We start from the raw sequence: 12,774 nt of genomic DNA on the forward strand, positions 1-12,774 counted from the left end.
CAATCGATTACAAATCACTATGTATGGAGTATAAACCGGGCCTTTGTCCCTTTCAAGAAATGTTCAAATTGTCAAATGTATGTTAACTGTTGTATCAAATTTAAATAATGATTTGCACAGTTGGGATATGCCAATATCAGACTAATTACCCATAAATGGCTAAATTCAGCGGTGTAGCTCACACTTGACATGTTTGACTTTAACACTCCTGCAACCTCTCACATCTGTCCAAAAACATCCTTATAACTACAGCTTTTCTTTCTGGTTAGTTGGCACAGAAACAAAATGAAAGTTGGGTGTATAATATCTAATATTAATTGACATTGCATTGTATTCCTGTTGTGATTAAAACAAAAAAGGCACAACATCTCATCAACAAATGCCTCCCCACTCCAGAGTAAACCTGTGAGAGGAGTTCTTGTTATCGCTAACTATCCAGTTCCTCTGGGTGTGAGTGGAATCTGAGCCATCCAAGGATTTCTAACTCTCTAAAAGGATTTTATTGTGTAAAATCAAACCCACATCTTGCAAGGCAAACTCAACTCAGCTGCTTGTTTGGTTCATTTAAAAAATCCTGCTGTTTTATTGGTAGCATTTGATACCAAACTGTCTAATAAGCACAACTTTTCTATTTATAGATTTTTTTTTTTTTATTTAAAGTACTTACAGCCAAAGAGTCTCTTTGATTTGTTTTTCCAAAGAAAAAATCTCATAAAACCTTCATGCATAAACCCAGATTTTTGACTCCCAAAAGATTTATGTGTGCTGACTTATCCAAAGCTGCATTATTGAGGTGTTTAGCACTGAACAGTAAATCATATTTGTGTGTGAAAGTGCAGCTGTATGTGCACATGCAGCTCTGTTTGTGCACACATACAGCGGTTTGTGTGTGCACGTGCACTGAAAGAAAGCTTTGGTGATGCAACCACAGTTTGATCTATGAGTGGTTTGACCTCACTAAGAAATATGACGCTAATCACGCAAGCCCATGACGGATGGCGTCCGGCTGTAACGCCGCGCTCCTCACCTGCAGCAGTGTTGATGGTCCTGACAGCCTCTCTGGCGTTCACTCTGTTGTTGGGGGGGTAGTCAGGGACGGTGTTCTGGTTGCGTTTCTCTGTCACCCGTGGACTCACTTTAGCAGGTTGATGGCTGCGACGTGGAGAGATAAAGACAGTTAGGAAAAGGTCTCTGCATACCAAAAGTAATGAAGGGGCAAATTAGAGTAACAGCAGCTGCAGCAGAACCTGCCATCACTGGAGGAAGAATTCATCCAAAAGTGTCATTTTGGGTTAAATGGACATGTAAGTTACAGATTAGGTGATCTTTATTTCTTTATCTGACACTATTTCCATTCTTGTTAAAGTTTTATTCTCTGCAACTTCCAGCTTGTTATGGGAGATTTCACAGAAAAAAATCTTTATGTAAGCCAGAACGAAAATTTTGCCAGGATAGTTTGACCTTATCAGAATGACCAGGAAATAATTTGATTTTTTGAACTGTACACTACCTTACTTTTTCTTTAGTTTAATGTTCTATCTTATATTCTTCATGTAGCACCTTACGATGTTTTCAATCCGTTGGTCCGGACCGACTGTTTAATTTGGTCCGGATGGAGTCCTGAATCTTGCATTTGGTCTGTATTCTGCCTGGCGTCTACCAGACATTTCTTCTAAACAAAACCGTAGCCTCGTTTCTACTGAGCTGTCCGGTACAGAACAGTCCAGCCTGGTCCGGTATTTTGAGTGTTTCCATTGTAAAGCAGACCCATTAAACCAGGGGTGTCAAACTCAAGTCCTCCAGGGCCGACGTCCTACTGGTTTTCCAGAAATCCTGCCTCATCTGCTGCTGATTACCTGGATCAGGTGTGTTTGGCCAATAAGGAGCTTCAAAGGCAGGTTGGTTGGAAAACATGTAGGACACCGGCCCTTGAGGCCTGGAGTTCGACACCTGTGCATTAAACAGTACCAAACTTGACCTTTTGGAGGCCGCCCATCGGCTGTAGATCCATTGAAAAATGGATCAGAACGGTTGGGGTGGAGCCACTGTAGCCACCCGTTGATTGGCATTAAGTGATGGTGACATTAGAAAGTGCCAATAAAGCGCTCGTTTAAGCAAACGCTTTCAACATTTGAAAGAATTCAAGTTTTTGCGTTTTCCTGTGGTCACTGGTCTATATTTAAAAAGGCCACCAAACAGCACCAAGGCCTGGTCTGCGGTGGTACTGCAAACATTTCTTGCCATCCTTTGATGACGCTATGATACATGGTGAGCTAGCAGCATGCTAGCAGTCTAGACCACACATACAGCATGAAAACAACCCGCTCAGTGGCAGCGAGGCTTAACTGAGTGGAAACACCTGCCAGAATAAACTAAGCACAAAGCCTATTCAGAATAACAAAACTAAGAGCAAACTGGAACTCAGTCCCATTGGAAACAATGGGACTGAGTTCCATCTTTCAAGGCCACCTCGAGAGATGGGTTCAAGAGCGGTTGGATGTATTCAGATGGAAAATTTGTTCCTGATCATCGGGGGAAACTAACTCTGGTTCACAATAAGAAAACCAAATGTGTCAAGTCTGAATACACCCTCAAAGTGCTTTCACACCAAATGCGACTCACGCCCCTCTTTTGCCTCGCAAAAAATTAGCTGCTCGTCACCTGTTAAAAAATGTGTTCCTGAGTTTGATACCGCGGCCTCATTTGATAGCGAATGTTTTTAGGATAATCGCTATAAGGAACAGTGTCTGTGGACATTTCACTTAGAGTGTATGAAGACACAGAAGATTTTGAGAAATAAGATTTATTGTGGGGAGTTCTACAAAAACATCTGTAATCATGTCTCCATGTTTGAGTTTATATGAAAATTATTAAAACATTTTCCTGGCACAGAGGGTGTGTCTGTATGACAGCCGCTTCCACCGTGTTTCTATGTGTCTGTGGCTGAGCTTGAAGCCTGACTTTTATTTATTTATTTATTTTTCAGGGACAGTGCACATTAAACGCATTGTATGCAATGAGCCAGAATTAGCCCAGCGGCTATTTTTCATCCGTTGTCCGCTGTCTCTTATTAACCCGAGGAGGAAAAAACATAAAATAAGGGGACCTATGTCCTTTTTTTTTTTTTTTTTTTAATGTATCGATGAGGCCAGAGCCAGCACCCTCTGCACCTGCAGTGTCACTCTGCCTGCAGGCATTTGGAGTGTGAGCTCCGCCGTGGAGCAAAAGTCACTGAAAATGTCACATGCCCAAAGCTGAGTTCCTGATTGGCAGATGCGACACAGCGACCTATCAAACTTCAGGTATTTACATTTTTGCTGCTCGATTTGGGCCTCGTTGCTCAAATCGAGATGCTGGCAGACTTTCACACTGCGTCGGTTGCTCAAATCGCACTCAGAGCACGCCTGTCCTCTGCCGCTTGAATCGTATTCGGTGTGAATGCACCTTAAGACAACCTTGGACATGAATCAGAGCTTTATCAGAAAAAAAAATCCTTTATTTAATTCTTCAAACATTTTCAAATCTGGAGGAGTTGTGACTCTAATCAGAGTTCCACCTGGATGGCTAAACCTCCCCCTTGCAAGGTAGGCTCATTTCTGCCCCATTGTTTCTTATCTCTTCCTTCACAACTCATGGTCATATGTACAGGTACAAACATGGATTGACCAATAAATTGAAATTTTGCACCTTAGGAAGTAAATTTCCTCCTAACCGAAGGGGACATTCTACCTTTTTTCCATAAGCTCAAAGACTTGAAGTACACACTCGACTTCACACACTTAGGTTTTGGCAGCTCCACTAATAACATGTATGGAATCATGGATCATTTTACAAAAATACAAACAAAAAACATTTTTTAGCAGTCCAAACGGATGTAATGAATAGGTGTTTATGTGGACCCATTTTGAAACTTTTGCAGAGTAACGAGAAAAGTAAAAGGATAATAAATGATGAAGCGTTTCTGTTTATTCTGAGGGTTTTGGGTTAATTTGAAGAGAAACAGGAGACAGAAATCAGTAATGAGGGCAAGACAAAAGGTGATATTGAGGTTATGTAAGAGTTCAAGATTGGTCTCTGTGTGTTTGTAGAAGCGACAGCTGCTTTAACCAAAGATGATCTGAGCCTGAAACAATGCCTGCTTTCTATTTCAGCCACTGACAATATGAGTTTTACAGATTATCCCATGACAAGAGCACAGTCATAAAGACACACACACACCCACATTTCTTATTTCACACATAATAACCAAAGATGCCCTCATTGGCTCACCCCGACTGGCTGTGCTGCTCGTCAATCGCATCCACTGCACTTTCCACAGAGTTCAGGAGGGACTGGATCTGATTGGCTGACTCCTTGAGAAGAAAACGTGTCACAAATTGCTCCACATTGGTTCCTCTTTCGTATACCTGAGGAAAAAGAAAGAAAATAACGTCACAACTGAATATTATGGATTAAACATAGTTCACTGGTGCATTCCATCTCCCAAAAAGTCACAGTAAGTCAGAGAAATTTGTATTAATTTCCTCCAGTCATTGAGAAAAAAACTGAATGAAGAATTCCATTTCCCTCAGTTGCTGAAAGTGATCTTTTTAAAGCCTTCTGATTATATCTGGCCATCTAAATCACATGAAAAACTAAAGCTTTAGGATTAAAATTTAATCTAAACCCATAACTTAAAATATAAATTTACCAGTAAGTGAAGAAAAATCATAGTAAAAACTGCAGCAGAACATCAGAGAATCACTGTCATTTTACTCCATGCTACAAATGTGATGTTTGAAGAAAACTCTGCGACAAAAACGTCAAACTCAATCAGCTGTTACAGTCAGTCCTTACAGACTGAAAACCAAACCAGATTTGCTCAAACTTGAAGCAGAATCAAATTCTGAGCTATAATTGACTACATGTGTACTCCTGAGGACGGAGTCAGTCTTTCATGGCAGCCTTTCTGTCAGAAGTCACAGTGCAGTGATTCAGAGAGACAATTAAGGTTCCTGTGCAGTCAGCCGTTCTCTGCTGCGCTCTAATCAAAGAGAGACGTTCCCACGAGACACCAGAACCACAAAGCCTGCACTGACTTCCATTAAAACACTCAGTGGATTTTACACACATGCAAACACAAACTCGTCCGCTTCAACAGGAAAACACAACTATCCATAAAAGAGCAAAAAAGGGCCTGAGTGAAAGGACTTACAGTTGTAATAATGTTTGCTTTTTGAGTCCTGTGAAGTTAGACAGCTCAAAAAAAGAACTATCTGAAAGGTCTAAACATACAGACTTTTATGACTTTGTTCATGCTGAAAAATAGTCTGCAAAGCATTTAAATTCAAGAAACTTCACCAAGAAGAGTATTTATTTATTTATTTATTCATTTATTTGACAGGGACATTGCACATTAAAAAGCATTCCTGCCAATGCGCCAGAGTTAGCTTAGATGCTATTTTTCATCTGCTGTCCCTGGACTGATGGTAAAAATCGTCTCCCTATAAGAACAAAGTTAAAAACAAAATGTAATACAAGTACAGTAAAAGCACAGTAAAAACATAACATTTTTTAAAAAGTTAAGTAAGCACACACAATAAGATAAATAAAAAAAGTAAAAATTGATAAAAATGAATGGACGCAATAAAATGAATCATAACAATTGATTGTAAAATGGCCTGTAGAATAAAAACGTACACTGAAATCATTTAAAAACAAGAAACATGCAGACATTAAAGAGTCCTAAGAATATTCTGGGTATTAAAATATTATATATGCTGACATATCTGATGTGTCACTAGCCAGTTCTTAAGATGTTTTTTGAACAATAAAAGTGAGCCCAGTTCTCTGATGTTCTGAGGGACAGAGTTCCATTCTTGTGCCGCTGTGACTGTGAATGTTTTTTGGCTAAAGACACTTTTCCGCAGAGGGACGATACAGTCTCCTCGGGCTGACCCTCGTGTGACTCGATGTGAGCTGGATCGAACAGTTACAAACTGACTAAGTGGAGGAGATGACAAACCATGTATTATTTTATATAACAGACAAAGGTTTGAATACTTGATGAAATTCTTCCAGGTTAAGAGTTTGTGTTTCTGTAAAACAGGGCAATGGTGAGTTCTTAATTGTTTCTTGTCCAAAACTTTGACTGTTTGTTTATAAAGGGATTCTAACGGTTTCAGAGTTGATTCGTTTGCCTGTGACCAGGTTGTGATGCAATATGTCATATGGGAAAAGATCATAGCATTCATGAACATCCTAGCAGCCTGTAATGATAACTGTGGTCTAATGAACCGGAAATTTGATAAATTATACTTCACCTGATTACATACTCTTTTGATTTGTGATTCAAACTTGAGGTTAGAATCAATCAGGATCCCAAGATACTTAAATTCAGACACAACTTTAATTTTGTTTCCAGCCACAAAAATGTCCGCTTCTGGTGTTTTGATAATGGATTTAGAAAAAAACATTGCAACTGTTTTATTAACGTTTAGTTTTAAACTCGACTGATTTAACCAATGCGTGATATCAGACATTGATTTTGTGAGTTTCTCAGCGACTTGAGTCATGTTTTCACCATGTGTATAAATTACTGTATCGTCAGCATACATTTGAATAGAGACATTCGAACAAACTGAAGGCAGATCATTTATATAAAGGGAAAAAAACAGAGGGCCTAGAATGGATCCTTGTGGAACACCAGTACACAAACGGAGAGGAGGGGAGAGATACTCATTCAACCTGACTGACTGTACTCTATTAGAAAGATAGGAGTCTATCCATTTTATTGCATGACATGAAAAGTGAAGCTTTACTCTTCGGGTAAATGAGAATTCCTCAGTGAAAGTCAAAATCAGAAATGATTGCAGTTGTTGGATCATTTATTTTACTGCATGAAACACACCTTATCAGCATTTTCTATCAGAACTATGTTTCTTGGATGCTCAGTAGAACAAAAATAAGTAAACAAGTACCAGTTTTACAGAAATACATGAAGATAAACTTGCAGGTCTTTCAACAAGTGGTTGAACAGATTCTAGATTCCTCCCCAGCCAGCACCTTTCAGCAGCTCCACAAAGTCCCATACGGTTCTGAACAAAAAGTTGCCCTGATACAAAATGTTTGATGATGTGTCAAAGTAGCACCAAGTGGCGTATTCAAGAACCAACTCTAACCTAATTTTAAAGAACAAATATTCAAGTTTATTGATTCTGAGAGTATGACTTTGCAGAAGCTGTTCCCTGACACTTTTAAATTATCATTTTGAAATGCCATTTCCATGCTAGAGGACATTTCTAACCCTTGGTGTATATAGTTAAACTGTCAAGAGACATAGATCATAAGGGTGCAGTACAGCAGGAGGCACAGGGTTTGTTATCTCAAAGTGTAAATGTTTTGCTTGGGGGAGATAAACAACATCTTCCTAAATTTAATAAGATGTTCCAAAAATGTAATCTTTTGGAAGTAAAGACCATGAGAGTTAATTTTGAATTCCAAGGAAAAAATATACAAGACAGCATTGGATGCAGTTTATCTGTTTTTACAAAAATAAATGTGGCTGTGAAGATTGTGCTTTTACTGTTTGTGGAAAAAAAAAAAACTAAAAAAAAACTAAACAAGGCAGTATTTCAACTTCTAGATGTCTACTGAAAAAACTGAAGGGAAAACGGCAAAAAAAGCTTAAAAAAGTTTTAAACCAATGCAACCATTCTCCTACTGTAAAGGTAAAGATAATTAAGATTAATTATTTTTTTAAAAAAGGTATAAATGATCCAAACTTCCTTAGAAAGTATATTAAATTCACTCGAACACCCAGAATCTCCACTTCTTCTCCCAGTTGTTCTTACAACTCTTTTACACCGGAGCTTCAGCTTCAGTGTTTCTACTCTTTCAACTACCGAAACTCTTCAACAGTACGCCATCCATCCATCGATGTTCCCCTCATCCACGGCCAGGTCAGTCGGGATCTCCTTCTTTTAGTCACAACCCAGAAGAGCTCATGCTTCTACTCTGGTCTTCCCTCATGAAAACGGACCGGTACAGATAAAGAATAGAGGAAGATGCCACACCGATCCGCCTGCCAATCTCACGCTTCAATCTTTCCTCACTTGTGAACAAGACCCAAGATATCTAAACTCCTCCATCTGGAGCAGGAGCACTCCACCCACCCATGGAGAGCAAACTACCATTAACGTAGTAACTTAAATCTAGCGGGTTTGGAAGAGGAGAAAAGCAGTTTTGTGCTGATATGCAACACTAGAGAAGTGAAGTGCTTACGTAATAAAAATTAAAAAAAAAATGTGGAGAAAAGCGCCTTTGTGTCCTTTTCCTTTATTTTAGGTTTGTAAAGTGTCGTGGAGGAGAGGCTTTTAGTCTTTATACAAATCTTTACAGTTTACCTCTAATGTGTTGCATATCGCTGCCTTTTTTTGGGTCAGAATTGGCTGATTCTCGTTGATCGCATGATCCGTTGAGGAGTTACGGTGCGTTAAAGAGCGCGTGTTATGTCACCGGTGACATCTCTGGTGTTAAAGGGTTAAATAATTCCTTTTTATACTAAAAGTTAGTTTGTTTTTTCCTACATGGTCAATATATATAAACCAGAATTGATTGCAATTTTACTTTTTTATGCACAAGTGATTTTAAAAAGCCTCACTGCGCAGAAGACTCACTGTAAACAACCAGAAAAACCAAAAACCCGGAAATCCAATCAAGTTACTCCAACATCCTCCACGCCTCAGTCCATCCTCCTCCTTTCTTCATCCCGAGCGTCTTTCATGCTTCCCTCTTCGAGCGCCTCCCTCGGGTCTGGCTACAGAACCTGCTATAGAAAAGCTGTAATCTATAATTCACACAGATCACTGACCCGAGAGGAGATGCAGCCTCTGCTGGCTCACCGAACGCAGGCTGGTGATTAGCTGCAGAGTGCATGTTGTGGAGGTGTGTGTGATTGTGTTTTTTCACAAATCAGTGAAGTTCGCTTCACTGCATAACAATCTATTTTACATTGAATACATTCTTCACAGCTTTCATTTGAAGTATTGCAAACAAATGAGTGAGCCACCAAAACACGTCAAAATTATTTGTGAAAGATGCAAGTTTCTCTTCTTCTAACACAAATGTTTCTTGGTGGGTGACTTAACCCCCTCCTCCACTGCACCCCCCCCACACACAAACACACATCTTTGTGATAAGATGGAGGAGGCTGATTACAGGAGCCTGCAGAAAGTCGTAATCAGTAATTACAGAGCTCAGTCTCGTTAGGGGAAATCAAAAAACCCAGTGGAGAAACAGCACTGATAGTGGTGTGGGCCTCAGCAGTGACTTAGCTGATAACGCCTCAGTACAACAAATTTCATCACGCATAAAGTCTTATTCGAGCTGGAAAAATTACCTTTGGTTGAAAACAGGAACTGGTGGAGAACATTTAAATAGACTTTCCTACAGTAGAATTTTAATAAATGAACGTAATAAAAAACTGATGTAATACGTAGTAACTAAAGCTGAAGAAAGGTGTCCACGATCTTCCTGAGTTTAAAGCAGGGATAGAAAACTCAGCCTAAAGGGCCGCAGTGTCTGCATGATTTCCAGATATCCAAGCCCTACTCATCACTGATTACCTGGCTCAGGTGTGTCCAGCCAATTAGAACATGCCAGTGCAGGTTATGTTGGAAAACATGCAGGATTGTGGCTGCGGCCCTCAAGGCCTGGAGTTGTCTATCCCTAGTTTAAAGTCTTACTCCCATCATCTTTTGATCTATTTTACAATTGCTCCGAGTGGTCTTTTAATTATGATTATAGCATTTTAAGACAAAATAAAGAACCTGTGTCGTTTTATAAGACAGTTTCTGCAAAGCGGCAGGAATTTATATGGAATTTTCCTCCAAGTTGTGGGCGGGACTATTGGTACAGAGTAAGCCTTTCCCCATTTTCCATCATCCCTTTTGTTTAAACTCTCTCCTGCTAGCTTACAGTCCCTCTCAACCCCAATCTAACAATCTAGCTCGACATGTTATATCCCTCGATCTTTGGACCAGGGGCTGCAATCTTACACAGCAAAAGAGCCATTTGGTCTTTTTTTGTACTGATTAAAACCTAGTAGGAGCTGCAAAGTCTTATTTTGATACTGTTATGCATTCATTACCATGTATTTATTAAATAATAAATATTAATTATGTTTCTTTTCTGGCAAAAAGAATAATAATCCTTTCAAAATAAAAGACATCTTGTGCCAAACAGGATCATAACAGTGCAGCTATGGAGAGTACAAGATAATACTCATAAAATATCCAACTTTTTAACACATTTTTGCTTAATATTTGAAATCTGTGTATTCTGGTGGAAGCAAAGCACAAACAAGACCTCTTAAAGTCACCAGGAACGTAAAAATCTTTACAAAGTGTATCTTTGAGGTCCACCTCAGTCATACATTTATAAACTTAAGTAGTCTAAATAAAAAAGAATACTATCATTTTATTTTTCTTTAGCCAAAGAGCCACTATGAATAGGTAAAAGAGCCACAAGTGGCTCTGGAGCCGCAGGTTGCTGACCCCTGCCCTAGACAAAGATTGGGCTTTACATAAACAGATCATCAGAATGGAGCAGAGCAAGGAGCTTATGGCCCACGGACTGTAGCGCCTTAGCCATCGCTACAGGCTTTTTCAAATGGCATTTTTTTTTCATCTGCTCCTTATTCACCATGATTTGAATAAGGATGTACTCTGAATTTTAATTTATTCTTAATTTTCTTAATTTATGTTCTAAAACATGGGGGATATATGCCTCAAGAACATATTAAAAAAATCAAAAACACATTTTTCATGGGAGTGGGTCTTTAAAAATACAGTAAAACTTGATTTTGAGATTTTTCTGGCACTTTAACTTGAAGAACTCCATTAGTGGTTTTCTTTTTCTTTCTTTGAATGAAAGAAAATATTACTCCAAATGTCACACAGTTCTGGGTGGGAAGTAAATTAAAATCATCTGAAGAAGTTTCCAAAAATACCTGGAAATATCAGGGGACAGCTGTGAAAAAAGCTCTGATGTTGTCTAACAAGATCTTCTGCAATAAGAATCAATTGTCCCTTTCTTTAAAATACTATTTAGAAATTAGCTATATGTTAAAAGATTACAGCAAAGTAGAGAAATCTTGCAAGACTTAGACACATTTTAAATGGCTAGACAAAGGCAGCAGTAAAATTCAGCTCTTTCAGATTAAAACACATTTATTCTAAGAAACAGCAATTCCAGTAAAGATGATCTTGAATTCACACATATTTGCACAAAGTTTGTAAAAGGAAAATATAAAAATGTCTTCAGTAAATGATAACTGAGTGAGCTGCCCTGTTCGTAGAATTCAATTCAAGCAACTTTATTTATCCCCAAAGAGCAAATCTTTTCAATGTGCAGGGAGTAGCTTTTAAAAAAATGTTGAAGCTGAAATAGCCTTATTAAGATGTACTGATCAAGTTTAAAACACCTCTGAAATCCAAAGAAGTCAACATTTATGGTTCTGCAGTTTTAATTTCATGAGTTTATAACAACCTTGTATTTTACACAATGTAGATGTCGTTGTTTAGGCGAGGATTGTGCACTAGTTTGGATTTCTTGGGACATTTCGTTGGTTTTTGTCATGTGCCGCATTTCCTGTCAGGTTTAAAGTTTCCAATCATCCACAACTGTCTTGATTTCAGTTCACTGTCTAGTGTATTTAAACTTCCTCTCCTTTTGATTTATTTTAAAATCCTTCCCAGGTGGTCTTTTAATCATGATTCTTCTTTTTTCAACCTAATTTAAAAAGACATGTTTTCTAGAGCATAATTTCTGCAGAGCAGCAGTAATTCCTTAACCTTGTGCTATCTTGTGGGGTCAAGATGACCCCACCCTTACATGGACGCGTTATTCCTCCCATGACAAAGATGGATAAAGATGTACAGGATTTCATGTCTGCCATGAACACAAATGAAAATCAAATGTCGGAGAAAAAAAAGTTCAGCACGCTGTCTTGTAGGTTCCAGATGACCCCACTCCCAACGTTAACATGCCTGAGACAGCACAAGGGTAAAGATGTGTCTATGAGTTGTGGGCGGGACTATTGGTTCAGAGCAACTCCATCCCCACTTTCTGTCACCAATCTGTTAATGCTCTCTCCTACTAGCTTACAAAACCTCACAACCCCAGCCTAACAGTTTGCTGTCTTTAGTACCTACACTCCTACTGCTTTTTTTAAATTGGCATTTTTTTTTTGTCTGCCCCTAATTCACGATTTGAATAAAGAAAAATTCAGTTATGCAATTATAATTTTAATTTTCTTTATATATGTCCTCCGTCATGAAAAAAATTAAACAATAAAAGGACATTTATGGGAGTGAGTCTTTAATTGTCTGGCTTTCAGTTCTTGTCAGGTGTTTTGCTTTGACACCTTTTTTTTCTCTGATGGTTTTGTCAGGTTATAAAAGCCAAAAATGCCCTAATTTTGCCCATTTCATTTTCTCGTGATAACAAGATGATGAAGAATATACTGTAGTGTCCCTCTATCCCTCTACTGCACCAGTGAGTAGCTGAAACTTAATCTGTTTTAAGTCTGTTTATTTTGTGGTTAATAACCAACGGCGTACAGCTTACATTGATGACCATCAACAACAGCAAAATAAACACTCCCCCAAAGTTGTCTTTTTAAGTCTATTTTTTTATTTATTAGTGGAGCTGTGCTCCTCAGACGCCTTCATTCCATCCCAGCACCAGCCCCCTCCCTTTATTTCCCAAAAACCCCAACAATTAATTCAATAA

The 12,774-nt window shown here is 38.6% G+C and overlaps 1 protein-coding gene across 3 annotated transcripts in view; it reads right to left on the reverse strand.

The window, feature by feature from the left end:
• The window catches only part of necab2 (N-terminal EF-hand calcium binding protein 2), a 140,566-nt gene that overhangs the window by 60,905 nt on the left and 66,887 nt on the right, over window positions 1–12,774 (reverse strand). For all 3 annotated transcript variants that reach the window (XM_024282705.2, XM_024282704.2, XM_036212495.1), the window contains exons 6-7: window positions 4,270–4,406; window positions 1,028–1,152 (exon numbers count right to left, since the gene is read on the reverse strand). In XM_024282705.2, coding sequence (XP_024138473.1) covers window positions 1,028–1,152; window positions 4,270–4,406 — 262 coding nt within the window. The remainder of the gene's footprint in view (window positions 1–1,027; window positions 1,153–4,269; window positions 4,407–12,774) is intronic.

Source organism: Oryzias melastigma, linkage group LG6 (genome assembly GCF_002922805.2).
Source record: "Oryzias melastigma strain HK-1 linkage group LG6, ASM292280v2, whole genome shotgun sequence".
NCBI lineage: Eukaryota > Metazoa > Chordata > Actinopteri > Beloniformes > Adrianichthyidae > Oryzias > Oryzias melastigma.